Source organism: Trachemys scripta, chromosome 6 (genome assembly GCF_013100865.1).
Source record: "Trachemys scripta elegans isolate TJP31775 chromosome 6, CAS_Tse_1.0, whole genome shotgun sequence".
NCBI lineage: Eukaryota > Metazoa > Chordata > Testudines > Emydidae > Trachemys > Trachemys scripta.
Window position 1 is genome coordinate 76,116,630 of NC_048303.1, and position 15,285 is coordinate 76,131,914.

Genomic DNA, 15,285 nt, shown 5'->3' on the forward strand with positions numbered 1-15,285 from the left:
CCTAGTTGCCCAGCAGCCTTAGTATAAGCTGGCACCAGGTCTGTCTGCACGTCATAGCCTCCTCTTCCCTAACGTCAGCCTCTTACACCCACTTGTACCACACTTTGCACCGTGTTCACAACCAGCCTTTGTTGTGGTGCTTGTTGGAGCTGGGGAGGGTACAAAGGTCTGGGCCCCGCTCTGCGAATATGTCCCCACAGGGGTGGTTGGGGCATGACGCGACTCCGCTAGGGAGCGGTCTGAGCAAGCTGAGGGGAAGAGACCCGACATGCCCGCCGCGGGGCGTGGGGTACCGACAGGCAGCACGCAGACCTCACCGCCGAGGCTGCGGGCGGGACACCAAGAACCTGGTGGTACGTGCCCGGTCTCTCCCCGCCCCAGGTCACGCGCAGCAGGCGGCTCCGCCCGGCCCCACCCGCCGCAGGCGAACGTGGCAGCAGGAGGTGGCGTCTCGCTCCCAGGCGCAGCCATTTTGGATGCGGGAAGCGAGCGGCGGCACGCGGCAGGCAGCGCCAGGGAAGTGGCGCCCGAGGCCCGGCCAAGGAGGAACCCGCAGCTAGGTGAGGACGGGAGGGAGAAGCTGCTGCCAGGCGGGACAGCGCGCGCGGGAGCGACCCGGCCCCGAGGAGCGTGGGCAGAGCCGCCGGCGGGAGAGAGAGACGTGGCAACCCAGACCGGCGGCGGGCGGCATTGCGCATGTGCGGTGCCACCCCAAGTCTCATGGGAGTTGTAGGCCTTGCACTGAGTCTGCGCCCGTTCCTCACGCTCTGACCCCTGCTCTGGGAGGCTGCCCGCGCGGGGCTGGGGGTGGTGCTTCTTCTCCGGCGGCCGCGTCAGAGCCGGCTGCGGGGTCACGCAGCGCCGCGGGCCCGTTGCTACCGTTACGGGGGCTTGTTTTACGGGGTCCTTCCCGCCGCCGGGCGGAGCTGCGCTGTAGACAGCGCTAGAGAGTCTGGCAGCGGGGCCGCAGCCTGGGATCGGGGGGCGCTTCTGCGAAATGAACCGAAGTGAAACAGCAGCCTCGAGTGTTTGACTAGTGTGTGCAGGCCCCGAGAGATCGTCACGCCTCTGGGAGCTGTGGTGGCCGGCTCAGGAAGGCCTCCCTAGGTGGGTTTGCACTCGGGTTACCGTGGCAGGAGTTGTTTCTTTCCTGCATGGGGGGGGGGGGGGGTAGGAATAACTTTGAAAAACAAACCAATGCAAGCTTGGAGTCTGAAGGGGACTTTTCTAGCAGGGCGTGAAATTCCTGCAAATGTTGCAGATGGACGTTTGCAGCTGCCTGTGTTTTTACTGCCTGTGTAACTGGTGTAACCTGAAAAAAATGTCTTACATCTGAAGAAGTGAGGTTCTTACCCACGAAAGCTTATGCTCCCAGTACTTCTGTTAGTCTCAAAGGTGCCACAGGACCCTCTGTTGCTTTTTACAGATTCAGACTAACACGGCTACCCCTCTGATACTTGATTAAATGTTAAATACTCATAGCAAATGTTTAGAAAACAGCTGGGCCTTGGGGTAGTCTGATCAATATCATCCATACTAGAAAAGTGAGAAAAGGACTGGTATAGAAAAACTCAAGAAGTTCTGATTTTGGCTTGACTCTTCCTCGGGCTTTGAACATGTCAGTGAGCATCCATTCTTGCTGTTGACTGTATGTGCATGGTCTTTCCTGTGCCCACGTGGCACTTCATTTACATCAGCAAGGCTCTGTCACCTGAGGGGCCTGCCCATCTGCATTAAAAAATGTGTGGGATCCTCTTCTGTCAAATGGAACTAACATCATTTGCTTAGCTTCTTCAGGAGGCTGGTCAAGATTAATTACTCAATTATAATACCTGACCTTTTGTTGAAGAAGCCACCCCATTGATTGGCAGATGGGTATCACAGCATGTTCTGATAGTTGCTGTTATCTTTTTTGTGTTGCCCAAGAATGAGCTGAGTGCCACAAAAGAGAAAGATAGGGTGGCAGAGCTTGAGTCTTTACCCCAGTACCTGTGAGCTGTTTCTGTTCTGTGGCCTTTAATGAGGTTGGCTGTCTGAGGTAAATAGGATGGATTTTATTGAGTCAGCTCCCCGCTTTATATGCAGATGAAACAATATGTTAACAGTATGTATAGCGTGGTATGAATCTGATGTCCTTCAGCTTTCCCTAGCCATGTTAATCCTTTCCTCTACCCACACACTCCCACCCCCAAACTAACCTGATGCCCATCTTGCCTGGGAAATAATGGTTTAATATCTAGAAAAGACTTAAGCTATGTCTGCACTACCACTTACGAATAAAGCCAACCCCAAGAGACATAAGTTATACTGACCTAAGCACATCCCATTGATATAGTGCAACTGGTGTAAGCTCTCTAGTCCAGCCATAGGCTTAGAAGATGAGAAGGGCTACAGTTCATAAATGAGTATTATTTATATCTGTGCCTATATATCCCTTAATTAGAATGTGTGTATTCAGGATGGCTGCTCATTTGGGGATGCCTCCTAGCAGTTAATTGGCCATGCATGAGGACATCTGCTGCTTGATCAGGAGAGTATTAACAAAAATTCTACTTAATGAGCCTAACCAGTGCTTTAGGTGTTAACCCAATATTACCTTTTCACACCTAGTTATAGAAACATTGCCTGTTACATATTAAAAAAAGTATTAAATAACATTTGAGTCTGGTATTTTAATTGATTACTGAGCTTATTCACTTCTCAGGTTAAGCCTGAGCCTCTCAAGATAATTCTACTGTGCTTTGTCTGTTAACATGGATGTCTACTCAACTGTGGAAATCTGCTTGTTAAGGGTTAACTGTTAAACAGCACCACTGCAAACTGATTCAGTTCTAGAAATTGACTTTAACCTTCTCAATTTTGGGTGGTCTTCATTTGTAAGTAGTTCATCCTTAATTATCAATTCCCATATTTTTGGGACATAACCTGAAAATGATTTTAAATTAAGATTATAGTCAGAAAAACAAATATATACATTATTTGGTTTCACATTTTTCAGTTACTTCTCATAGCTTTTGATTTTTAAAAGTAAACTTTTTCTGATTGCCAACTCAGCAAGCTCAACCTTTGATCTCTAAAATTAAACTTTTTTTTTTCTGCTTCTAACATAATCACCACTTAAAAAAAAAAAAAAGTTGTGCAGTCAGAATTTATTATCTGGTTTTTCTTAAGTGCTGAATGTCCACACATCCTGCTGAAGCAAATGAGAGTTATGGGTGCTTTACACCTTGGAAAATCAAGCTATTAACTGACAATTTGGGGGAAAAGGCTAACAACTGACTAGAATTCAGCTCCCTCTTCCTTGGCTGTATTGGCTCTGCACTTGGAATAAAGTAAATACAGGTCTGTTGCATCTTATGCGCATTTAACATGCGCGATTTCAACTTTATGCGGTCAGCAAAAACAAAAAAAGAGAAAAACAACAATTTTAATACTGTACCTGTAGTGCGGGCGATTTCGCCCGCCATTGAACTCAATGGGGTTTTGGTTATATGCGGTTTTCGCTTTACGCGCTAACCGTGGAACGGAACCCCCGCGTAAGTTGAGACAGACCTGTTGTTACACCTCAAAGAGGCACAGACCTTGTCTGTACTAAGTATTCTTCTTGTTAAAAGCTCCCATGATTGCTCTAGTACTGGTGCAGCTCTAACATTGCTGGACACAGTGGTAGCATTAGCATAGACCAGTTTTTTTTTTTCCTCACTCCCACCCCCTTGTCATTTAGTAACCTAACCCTGCTGAGTTTTATATTAAACTCTTCTGAAAACTTGATCTATATTAAAGGAACTTTTTAGTGGCAAATTTAAAAAAAAAAAAAATCTCTGTAAACAAAGCTACAGGGCAAGGAGCTGTTAGGAATGTGCTACTTTTATGATATTAATTTAGTTTAATAAACACTTTAATGTAATCATATAGAATGCACTCAACTTTGGGTTTTTTCCAAATTTGGTGACATGACCAGACTCACTAAATGAACTTTTAGTCACAAACCGCTAGATGGCAGGAGCACAATTTCTTTTGGGCTAATTACACACTTGCTTGACTCTGCTTGTAATTCTTTGTCTCCTGGATTTTATATTTTTGGACTGGTTTGTGGGGCTTGTATTAGGTCAACTTTGACATAGGAAGTATTGGTTTTGTGGGTTATGTTCAGAATTTTTTTTTAATCATCTGAGAAAAGGCAGCAGTAGGTGTGAGGAGAAAGTGACTAGAGGCATTTCTACACTGCAAACATCCCCTCTCTCCCCCCCACCCCCAGGCTAGCCCACACCAGCTGACTCGGGCTCCCCAGGCTTGGGTTGCAGGGCTGTTTCGTTGTAGTGTAGACTTCCAGGCCTGCACCCAAGCCTGGAAGTCTATATGACAGTGAAACAGCCCCTTAGCCTGAGATCTGTGAGGTGAAGTCAACTGGCATAGGCCAGCCGCGGGTGTTTAATTGCAATGTAGACATACCCTAAAATAGACTTTACTAATTTGCATTAAGGACTGGGTAATCCACTGCTGACTGAATGTTCTTGTGGTAAATAAAGATGAAAATACCACAATGCATGTTGCTAATATATGTGGATAAACATTTTATTTTTGGTAGTAGGTTATAATGTAGTATTTGTGTAGCAGCAGTGACGTCTTAGGAAGAGAGACTTCACTGTAGGGCTCTGTAAATATGTAAAACTAAATCTTTGCTTGAAAGTGGGGTTTAACCTTCAAGGATTACTTGCTGAGAATTATGGGTTTGTGGATTGGAGCAGCGAGGAGAAAGAGAGGTTTTTCTGTAGCTAAATAACTTTAATATGAGGTTGGGAGTAATAGTAAAGACAAAGGCCACTGCCAAAGCTGGTAGAGACTAAGGATTTGGGGCCTGATCCTGATAGGCACTTTGCCTCTGCATTTTTCTTCAGGACATTTTTCAGCAGCTTAGTTGTGTGGTGACTAGTCTTCAAACCTTATTTGTCCTCTTTTGGTTTCTCTTATTCTTCCATACCTGCTCTCTTTTAATTCTCTAGAATTATATCTAAGGGCCTGATTCTCCACTGTCTTGCTCCTTTCATAATCGCTTACACCTGTGCAAACTGAGAGTGGATACTTTTAATTTGGAAGCATGTTATACTTGCAGTGTTGCCAATTCTTGTGGGGTTTCTTTACCATGGGCTTTGTGATATTTGGGTGTTTTTAAGTTTCCTATGATCTCACAGTTCCTGGCTTAAAAAATCATGACATTTGCCCTTATTCACAATGGCTTGATGGGTCGTATGTGTTTGTAGGAGGCAGACTGAGGAAGGTGAGGGAATAGAGGTTGGCAGAGGAAAAACGTGAGGGGTAGGTTACTGTAAAGGAATAAGAGGCGAAAAAGTGGAGGTAGGTGAACTTAAGGTTTGGAGACTGTATGTGAGCATGGAAGGGTGAGGGGAAGAGTGTGTGGATTAGGAGGCAAGCAAGATAGAGTGGGGAAGGATACAGGCTACTGATAGTGGGGGTTGGGAGATGGACACGGGGTTAAGAAGGGGTAAGGAGACGTTCCCCTCTGAACTGCCAGTGGCATGGCATTTTATTTATATATATATATATATATATATATATATATATAAACTTGAAATGCTCTTACACATTTTGGGGCAGGCAGTTTCCCCTCAACGACTCAAGAACTAGAAGGCAAACTTAAAATCACAAAATATATTTTAAAGTCATGATTTTTAGGGGCATACCTGTGATATGTGAACACTTAGGGTAGGCAGTGCTGTTGCCCACTTAGCACTCATTCCACATAAATGTAAATAACTATATAGAATGCATGGTAATGGAGAATCAAGATGATAGATTTCTATTTAAGTATTCTGTTTACACCTTATTTTCTAGATTAGATTATTTGTTCCTTAGCTCTTGAGCCTATAATCATTCTGGAAAATGTATGTAGTAAACCACTGAGAAAGTTCCACGTGGAACCTGTTCAGTCATTCCGTGTGTGTGTGTGTGTGTGTAAATATATTTAGGGGGGAAAAAAAAAACCCTATCAACAGCATTTATTCACAGCATTATCTGGAATACTGCTGTTTAATGAACGTGTTATGGAGAGGAGTCCGGTGGCACCTGAAAGACTAACAGATTTATTTGGGCATAAACTTTCATGGGTAAAAAACCTGCTTCTTCAGTTGCATTGGTGTTAGGGAGAGTTGCTCAAATAGCTTACGTGTTTTAGTCTTTTTGACCAATAACTTCTTTACTTGTCTTACTCCTGGGGGGAATTCTGTGCCGCTACACAATGCAGAATTTGCACAGAATTAATGTTCTGGGCAGAATTTCATTTTTTCCTGCAGAATTGGTGCTGCTGGCTGCCCCAGCAGAGCCTAGCTCGCAGTGAACCTGCACGGGTGGACAAACCTGTTCCCAGGTTTGCTGGCTCCACTTGGTCACCTGGTGTGGCTGAGTCCCTTCCCTGTGCAGCAGTTGCCAGAGGTGGCAAACTGCACCCCTCAGGGAGAGGCAGGAGCAACAGCTGAGAGTTGCAAGGAGGGGCCACTGCTTTCCAGGAGGGGAGATTGAGAGTAAAAGGGGAGGGTCTTGCAGGGGGACTAGGTGACTAGAGTTACTAGGTCCAGGTTTTCCCAGACATTGCCTCTTTTTTGATCAGGGTGGATTTGATTTAAATAATTAATCAGGAAGACTCGATTTAATAATGGTTTTCTATATAAAAGTGCATTCTTGTTGGTTGTTATAACCTTAATACATATTCTCCACAACTCAGAGATAGATGTAAATTTCATTTTTAGAAGGTACACACTATACATTTTTAAACAGTGATTTATTTTGTAAACTTTTCAGATTAGTTTTACAGCTATATCAGAAAACCGAATGATTGTTTGGTTATTTCATTTACCAAAGGTAATTGAAGCAGATAGTTCACCTCCCAATAACTTCATAAATATCTCAAATTCAACAAGTTAATCATTGATATTTGGAGGATATTCTGGCCAGGCTGTATTAGAAGGAGAACATCACCAGACATTTAAATTGTTTTATTTAACTAAAACAACAATGTTAAATATTCTGGATTTTTTTCTTCAGCAGCAAACATACAGTATTTTAACAAAACAAGCATATATCCCTCGCTTCTCACATTTATCTCCAGACTTCTTTTCCTTGTCCAGGTCTATTACACCAGTGGTTCTCAAACTGGGGCCGCCGCTTGTGTAGGGAAAGCCCCTGGCGGGCCGGGCCGGTTTGTTTACCTGCCGGGTCCACAGGTTCATCCGATCGCGGCTCCCACTGGCCGCGGTTCGCCGCTCCAGGCCAATGGGGGCTGCGGGAAGCGGCGGCCAGCAAATCCCTTGTCCCGCACCGCTTTCCACAGCCCCCATTGGCTTGGAGCGGCGAACCGCGGCCAGTGGGAGCCGCGATTGGCCGAACCTGTGGACCCGGCAGGTAAACAAACAGGCCTGGCCCGCCAGGGGCTTTCCTTACACAGGCGGTGGCCCCAGTTTGAGAACCCTGTATTACACTCCCAACAATCTTCTATTCATTGAACTTTTTGAAACTTTGCACTTTTAGAGAGAGGTAAGGGATTGACTCTGTGTACGCAAATTTGCAGAGGGACAATACGGTTGAGGTCTGTTATTTCTCTTCTCTATTTATTTATTTATTTATTTAAAACATTTTCGCTGTTAACAAGCGTGTTACCTCTGGAGACACAAATCCACAGTTCGAGAACTGCAAAACTAAGCATCTCTGATGGTGTCTGCTAGGCTGAGTCCCATTGAATAGATAGAAAGATTAACCTAAATAATCTATGCAGAAGCCTCTAGAACCCCATAAGGTTGGGTCCCTAATCCATGAACTATTGGAACTCATTTATAAAACTTTTCTTCAGCATTACATAAATATATTGTCTCATACTATAGAATTAGAATTTATAATCCCTATTCCATTATGAGATTTTTGAGCTATACTGTATCTTAATTAAAACTATCTTTAGATTGCTTTTTTCCTCAAAAAGCATTTTATCAAAGAAATCCGATTTAAATTAAAAAAAATCTGATTGGTTGATTTATTTATTTTTAAAATCGTTGATTTTTATCCACTTTGTTTTTGATGCTCCACCCTCTGTCCAGGCAAATTTTTCTAATAAGAGAAAATGTCCGGGTTTCTTGCAGAGCAGATGTTGCAGCTCAGAAAGAGCCCTGATTGGTCTGCTTTGCGATTGGTCCCTCCCCTGCATCCACATTTGATTGGTCCCTTGCAGCTGCTGGATCCTGCCCACCCAGGCACTGGCTCCCAGCCCTGGGCAGGGGGAGAGCCCTGCAAGGAGGCCCTGACTGACAGACTTGCTCTATGTTCTGGGTCTGCGCCAGCCTCCCTGCCACTGTGACAGGGGGTGGCACTGCCCCTCCATCTCAAGATTAAGGCCCCACGTACCCACTCCAGCATCCGCCAAATCTCCCCTCCCAGTACAAACACCCCTCCAGCACCCCGCAACTGTACCCTCCCCCAACTCTCCCCTCACCCATAGTGAAAGGCAGTATCCTTTATTTGGAAACTGGAAATATGGTAACTCTGTGGGGGGTAGGGTAAAAATATGAGAATAGACTAAAAGACTGGAAGGGTAAAGTTTTCAAAAATAATTGAAACGGGTGTGATATTGTGTTATTTTGACAAATAAGGTACGCAGAATTTTAAAATGTGCTCAGAATTTTTTATTTATTTATTTTTTTTTTTGTGCATAATTCCCTTAGGAGTAAACTTGTCTGCTAGGATCTGAATTGAGAATTTCTTGTTTGCTCAAGAATAACTAATGTCTTCACAGCCGTAAAAACAACTTTGGATTTTTGGCAGGTAATTGAAGGAGGAAGAGCTTTAGGAATGTTTTTATTGTGAAATATAAACTTGTGCTGTTAGCTTTTTAAAAACATGCTATTAAAAACAAATCCTTCAGCCCAGGTAAGTTTAATGGAAGGCCCTACCCAATGCCATTCCACTGCAGGGGACTGGGGTGGATGCAGAGATTCTGCAGACAGGATCCATACCCCTACAGGCTGCAGAATGCTGCTTCAGAGGTCCTTCATCTGTTCTTGAATGGAGAGAGGTTTTGAGCTGGGGAAGAAAGGGGCTGGCTTGTAGAAAGTAGATCTAATGGCATATGGGGAATTCCCCCCATGTTGCAGGACCTCAGCCATGAAGAGCACTGCATAGTGGACATGGAATGGATCTGTTGCCTTTCTGTAGCTTGGGTCAAGTATTCCATCTCCCTCCTTGTCACCTGAACCTTTTGTGCAAAGCCTTCTGTTTGTGTTTTCCAGGGGCGACAGAACTGTTCCTTGTATAATTTAAACTTTCATTTATTCTCAGGAGCTTTACAGTTCACCTGTGAGCATGTGTCAGAATTGACTGTTGCTATACCTTCTCTTAGCTGTATGTCTGTGTGTGTGTGTATATGAAGGTATATATTTTACCTTCCTCAAGAATAACAAGGTAACAAGAATGTGAACATTTTTAGTGTTAAATCAGTAGCTGACTATTTAGGCTTTTTTACATGGAATATGACTTTTTACTAGGAGGAAAAAAACCCTGTAATTTTCTAAGTGGAAGTTTCTATATGTGTATTGTATTGCATTTTTAGCACATTTTCCAAGACCTTCCCAGTGTGCCTTGTTAAAGGAATATGCTGGCAGAGCTTGATAGCTCCTGACGTAATGGATATTATGGACAATTCTTATCAAGATTCAGTCTATTTGTTATACATATAATGAGTTCACATGGGATTTGTATTTCATTATAGCTACCTTAGGAAACATTCTTCCAAGAAGCAAATAATAACTACCGGTACCTGGTTTACCAGACTTGAGAGACAAGACATTATTATTATTATTTTATTATTTTAAATTACCTTTGTACTGTAGAATACAAATCAGAAATGGGAGAAAAGGAAAGTTGAGAATTCATTTGCATGTTTTTCCCCCATCTCTCTCTCCTGCTTCCCACACATTTTGTGCTACCTTTTTAATAAGGTATTTTTAAGCAAGGGTATGGTTTCATGTTTCTTGCAGTAAAATGGATTTTCCAGTGTTTTAGCATGATGAAAGACACTCCTATCCTGTACTGATCCTGGTGGTGAAAGAAGACAGTTTGTCATTCAGTATTAGTCTTTGATGCTCTCATTAGATTAGTGAGGAAGAGATAGTGTGGTCCCATAGGGCTTGTCTGTTTTGGTAAACATCAACTGCTGTAGCTAAATCATTATAAAAATCCATCTGGTTACACCGGGGGTAACCCCCTAGTGTAGACACATTGAATCTGCTTTAAATTGTGCTTAAGCTTAATGCAGTAAGTCACTTTAAGTGCCATTTAAAACTGTTTTCCATTGTGTCAGTATTAGGGACTTGCACTGGTATAACAACATAGATTTTTATATTCAATTAGTTACATCAGCACAAGTTGAATATAAACAAGGTCATAGTTAAAGCAGAGGACACGGACTCAGGATTTCATGGGTTTTGTTCCCAGATGTGCCAATGGTTTCCTTTGTGATCTTTGGCAAGTCACTTGAATTTACAGAATTGCTACCACATCTTCTTTTGAAATAAGTTGATGTGCTCAGCACCCTGTTGAAAACAAGTGCACAGTCTGAGTGCTTTAGTTTATCTATCTGTAAAATGGCAATATGTACTTATCTGCTTTGTGTGGATTTTGTGAGGTTTAGTGTTTGTAACCAGGGCAGGCACCAGCTTAACAAGTAGGTGCTTGGGGGCGGCCAAGGGAGAGGGGCGGCACCTGCGGCAATTCGGGGGCGGCAGGCCCCTCACTACCTCTAGGAGCGAAGGACCTGCCGCTGAACTGCCGTCCCCGACCCCGTCGTGTTTTTTTTTTTTTTTTTCCCCCACCTGCCGCTGCCGATCGCGATTGCGGGTTTTTTTTTTTTTTTTTTTTGCTTGGGGCGGCAGAAATGCTGTTATTTGTAACATATTTCATATCCTTAAATGAAAGGTGTTTTAGAAGTAAGGATTTCAGAGAGAAGTTTTGAATTTGAAACATAGTCTCTAGTATAAGGTGGGAAAAGAATATTACTGTACAGATGTGCGAGACACTGAATAAATGGTTTGTCTAGGGCTCCTCAAAAGACTCTTTTTGGAACTGGTATTTGAACTGTCCTGGGCTCCTAAACCAGCATCTAGTCCACTATAGCATGCTCCTTTCTTTGTAATTCAGTTTGAAATAGTTTTGTCTTATTTCTCAATACAGATTTTGTTTCTCTGCAGTTTGTTGTAGCTGAAGAAAAATGATGGAAGAGAGTGGAATAGAGACGACCCCACCTGGCACTCCCCCGCCAAGCACAGCAGGGGCAGTAGCTGCTGGTATCACCATTGCCACCACCACCACACCTGTCTCATTAGGTATAAGAGGCTTCCAAGCAACTGGGTTTTGCTTGTTCATGTGTTTTGAAGCATAGCAATTAGTCCAAGCGAAAGCAAAATTATAATCAGTATAATTGCAGTGCACTTCTCCAGACTAAATTGAAGAACTTAATTTCTTCCTTAATCCCAATAGTGTGCTCCTTAAATGACTTGCTGCATCTTTTAAGAATATGGCTTTTTAAACTTACACTTCTATAAGAAATGATGTGGGTGTATGTCTAGGGTTTTTATAGAGGAGTGGGTGGGGAAGATAGAGGCTTTGACTGCTGTGTAGGGAATAGTAATAGAGTTGGCTAGTACTGTAGATAATCTGAAGATTTTGCAGGATCATGTGGGGAAATAACCTGCTCACTTGACCTGATTTTCTAGTGTGTGCACCATTTTGTGCAACTTCAGAGTAACATCTGACCTTCCAGTTGAAACTTAGAATCTAGTGCACTTTCCAGTAGTTGTTTTGCCTCTGAATTACTAAAAGGCATAAAAAGTAATGAGTTATTTTTGTAACGATTTTGAATTCACACAGGGATCAGAACTGTTGAGAACGATGGTATCATTTTTACATAGGCACTCTTCTCTTAATAGCAGTTGGTGCCATGGGGTATGCAATAATGTTGACGTGAGAACCTTAATTTAAGCATTTCCTAACTCTTCCCTTCACGCCCGTCACCTTATATCATTAAAGTATTCTTTTCTTGTTAATTTGCATTATTATGTATCTTAAACTCAAAGTACTCTCTACACTTTATACTGCCATCACACACAGCAATCATTTCACAGTACCGAAAGGTAACCGCTACTGAGGTGAAATGTGGAAGCTGTTAACAGTGTATAGCAGTACTACCGAAGAGTTTAGCACAGGAAGTATAGCAGAATACATCATACCTGTCTAGTTAAAACTTAGGTGAAATTAAGGTAGTTGGAATTTAATAATTCAAGGTGGAATCTAGTTAAAGTCTTACAGAATCTCTAATGAAAACTTCTTCCAGTAGCACAATTCCTCCTAATATCATGTTGGAGTGTTAACTGAGTAGTGACTCAGAAAGCAGATTGTCACCTATTGAACTGGCAAAACGTGAGGCCACTTGTGGAAGTCTCCATTCAAATACTGATCCATCCTGCTGCTGTCTAGCTTGATATCTGATGGGGGTCACAGTGGAAGATGGGGAATCACTTACTTTTTTGGTGAAAGTTTACTTGTAACTGGAATCATTACTTCATACAACTAGGTTTTGAACTCAAACTTATTTTTTGGGGAAAAGCTTTAGGTATCTTATTCAGATATTTTGTAAAGAATTTTAAAGCTATGATAACTTTTTATTAAAGTGCCTTTTCTTTTTTCTGTTTTTTCCCCTCCTAGCTTTGTCCAGTTCTCTCACTGCTCCAGACATATCCCCTCTCCCATCTTTCCCTCCTCAATCATTCTCCACACCTCTACCACCCCTAGTGTCTTCACTTCCTCCTATGAGGTCATCCGCGCCTTTGCCATTTGTGCCTTCTGCAACAGTTTCAACTATTGCACCCCCTTTAACTCCTGCCCCACCTCCTATTACCCCTCCAACCGCTTCAGCTTTTAGCGGTGCCATGTCCCATTTCTCAACACCTCCTCCCCTAAGCTGTATTCCTAGCCCTAACCTTTCTGCACCTCCCACGGCACCCCCCATTTCAGGATTTTCCATTGCTTCATCCTATGACATTACCAGAGGTCATGCTGGGCGAGCACCACAGACCCCGCTGATGCCATCGTTTTCTGCACCTTCAGTCACAGGTAGTATTTTGTTCTGTCTTTGTAAGATGAGGCAAGTTCTCATTAGTGACCTTATGTGTAACATAAGGGGTAGTAGGGTGTCAGCATTTTTCTATTCAACCTGCCTCCCTGTAGAGAAATGCTGGCTGACTTCTGTATTATGTCAGGTGTATCTAACTCATTTTGAGTATAAAGAGGTGGGAGTGGCTCTTTTGGGGAGAAGTAGTCATGGTCTAGGATAGAAGTGTCATTTCAGGGAAACCCTAGGAACATACAAGTTTAGGGGAAAAAATGCAACTAAAACAAAAAGTTACTCAGGATAACCTGTGTAGCCAAACTCCACTGTACGTAATGTATGCGGGCTCTGTTCAGAACAGGGAAGAAACTCCACTTGCTGTACAATACTATAGTATAACATTTTGAATCTATAAATTATACTCTAATGCAGTAGTTTCTAAACTAGCTGGTGATATATAGAGAGCTGGCTGGTCATGTGGTGCTGGCTTCTGCTTTCTTATTTCCAGCCTCTGTATTGCTTTAAGACAGCTAAAAGAATATTGCTATAGCAAATTAATTGTGGTAAGATACATGAATGTTTGTGTGTGGCTTGTTTTTGCTTATCAGGTGTCTTGACAAATCCTGTTACTCAACAAACAACTTTCCCATCCTCTCTGATGCCCGGAACTGGAAGTGGCTCTGCAATAACTTTCCCAGAGGAGCATGAAGACCCCAGAGGAGCTGGCATACAGAATGAAGCATCTGCTGGGGGCCTCTGGGGATTTATAAAAGTAATTTTTTTTTTTCTTTTACCATTTGTGGGTTAAGTCTTTTAACAGACTAAAATGTATCATAGGTTCTTCAAGTATGTGTTAGTATGGATCCCACTTAGGTGCACATGAACTTCATGCATGTGAGATCAGAAGGCATTAATGGCAGGAAGGCTGCATCCCTCCCTCTGTTCCCTCTTACTGCCTGTGGCAACGAGCTAGAGCCTGGCATTTGTCAGACCACTAGTTCATAACTCAGGATAAACTTCAAAACCTTACGAAGTCTTCAGCACTACTACTTATCTTTTATGTTCAACTACCATGAAGACTGCTCCGTGGGAAGATCTGGTACAGGCATTCTTGGCACTGAAGCTGCCCTCGACATCAATTTTGAAGCTAGCACCAAAACCTCATGTTTTGAAATCAAGTACCAAGAAGGGGTGCTCCAAAAATAGAGGTAGACAGTCACGAAGAGACTCACTCTCATCCCACAAGGACAGACTGCCGCAAAGCATTCACAGAGAAGTCCAAGCCCTGTACAGACTCAAGAACTGAGAAAGGGCAGGCTACTATGCAGCAGATTCTGCTGGCCCTAGTCCTGGCTCCAATAATGCACCACTCATTGTTAACCCTGGTCTTGGGGGATGAGACTAGGGCAGAACTGGATCCATCATTGATGCCAAGACACCTACTGGCACTGGTACAGACTCTGGTACTGCGAGCACCGTAGATGTTGGTGCTGCCCCAGAAGAGGCTTACTGCTTCTCACCATCACTGGGGCATATGTTTTCCCATCATTGAGTAGAGAACTCTCCCCTGTGGTCTGCGATCAATGCTATTGGGATCAATGCTATCTTATAGATCTCAAACACCACCGGCCCATCGAGACTGGCATTAGACTGACCAACATCCAACAAAGTCCACTGTACTCCTGTGTTATACAGCCAGTATCACAGGCATTGAGAAGCCATTTTCCATGACAGAGGGAAAGAAAGAGCTCTCTCTTGCTAGCAGTATGCATGACCAGACCACTAATACCTGAATACCAGAGAGAACCAGATTTAGGGTCAGAACAACATCAACACCCCAGCTCATCGCTAAAGAATCTCTTCTCTTTGTTGCCAGATGAAACTGTAAGTCTTGATATCAGTACTGGCACCAGATGACTTCAGGGTGTTCCAGGCGCTCCTTTTGTCGATTTCCAGTCTCAGCAGTCATCAGATCAGAGAAATCTCACAAGCTGTTTGAAAACCTGTCAGCTTTTCGTCTTGTCAGGATCACCCTCCCCATTACTGAGGGACTGTTTGACCTCGCTAAAGCTCTGTGGCAGACTCCATCCATAGTAATGCCAATGGCAAAACAAGCTGAGAAGTAC

At 43.3% G+C, this 15,285-nt stretch overlaps 1 protein-coding gene across 6 annotated transcripts in view; it reads left to right on the plus strand.

The window, feature by feature from the left end:
• The first annotated feature begins 406 nt into the window (after positions 1–406).
• The window catches only part of PRRC1 (proline rich coiled-coil 1), a 44,184-nt gene continuing 29,305 nt past the window's right edge, over positions 407–15,285 (plus strand). Inside the window, exons 1-4 of one of the 6 annotated variants that reach the window (XM_034773766.1) lie at positions 407–560; positions 11,244–11,378; positions 12,757–13,164; positions 13,768–13,931. In XM_034773766.1, the coding sequence (XP_034629657.1) occupies positions 11,264–11,378; positions 12,757–13,164; positions 13,768–13,931 (687 nt within the window). In that variant the 5' untranslated portion in view covers positions 407–560; positions 11,244–11,263. Of the gene's footprint in view, positions 561–796; positions 1,108–8,710; positions 8,824–11,226; positions 11,379–12,756; positions 13,165–13,767; positions 13,932–15,285 lie in introns of those variants that run through there. The other 5 variants (XM_034773772.1, XM_034773769.1, XM_034773768.1 and 2 more) reach the window with 5 other exon arrangements.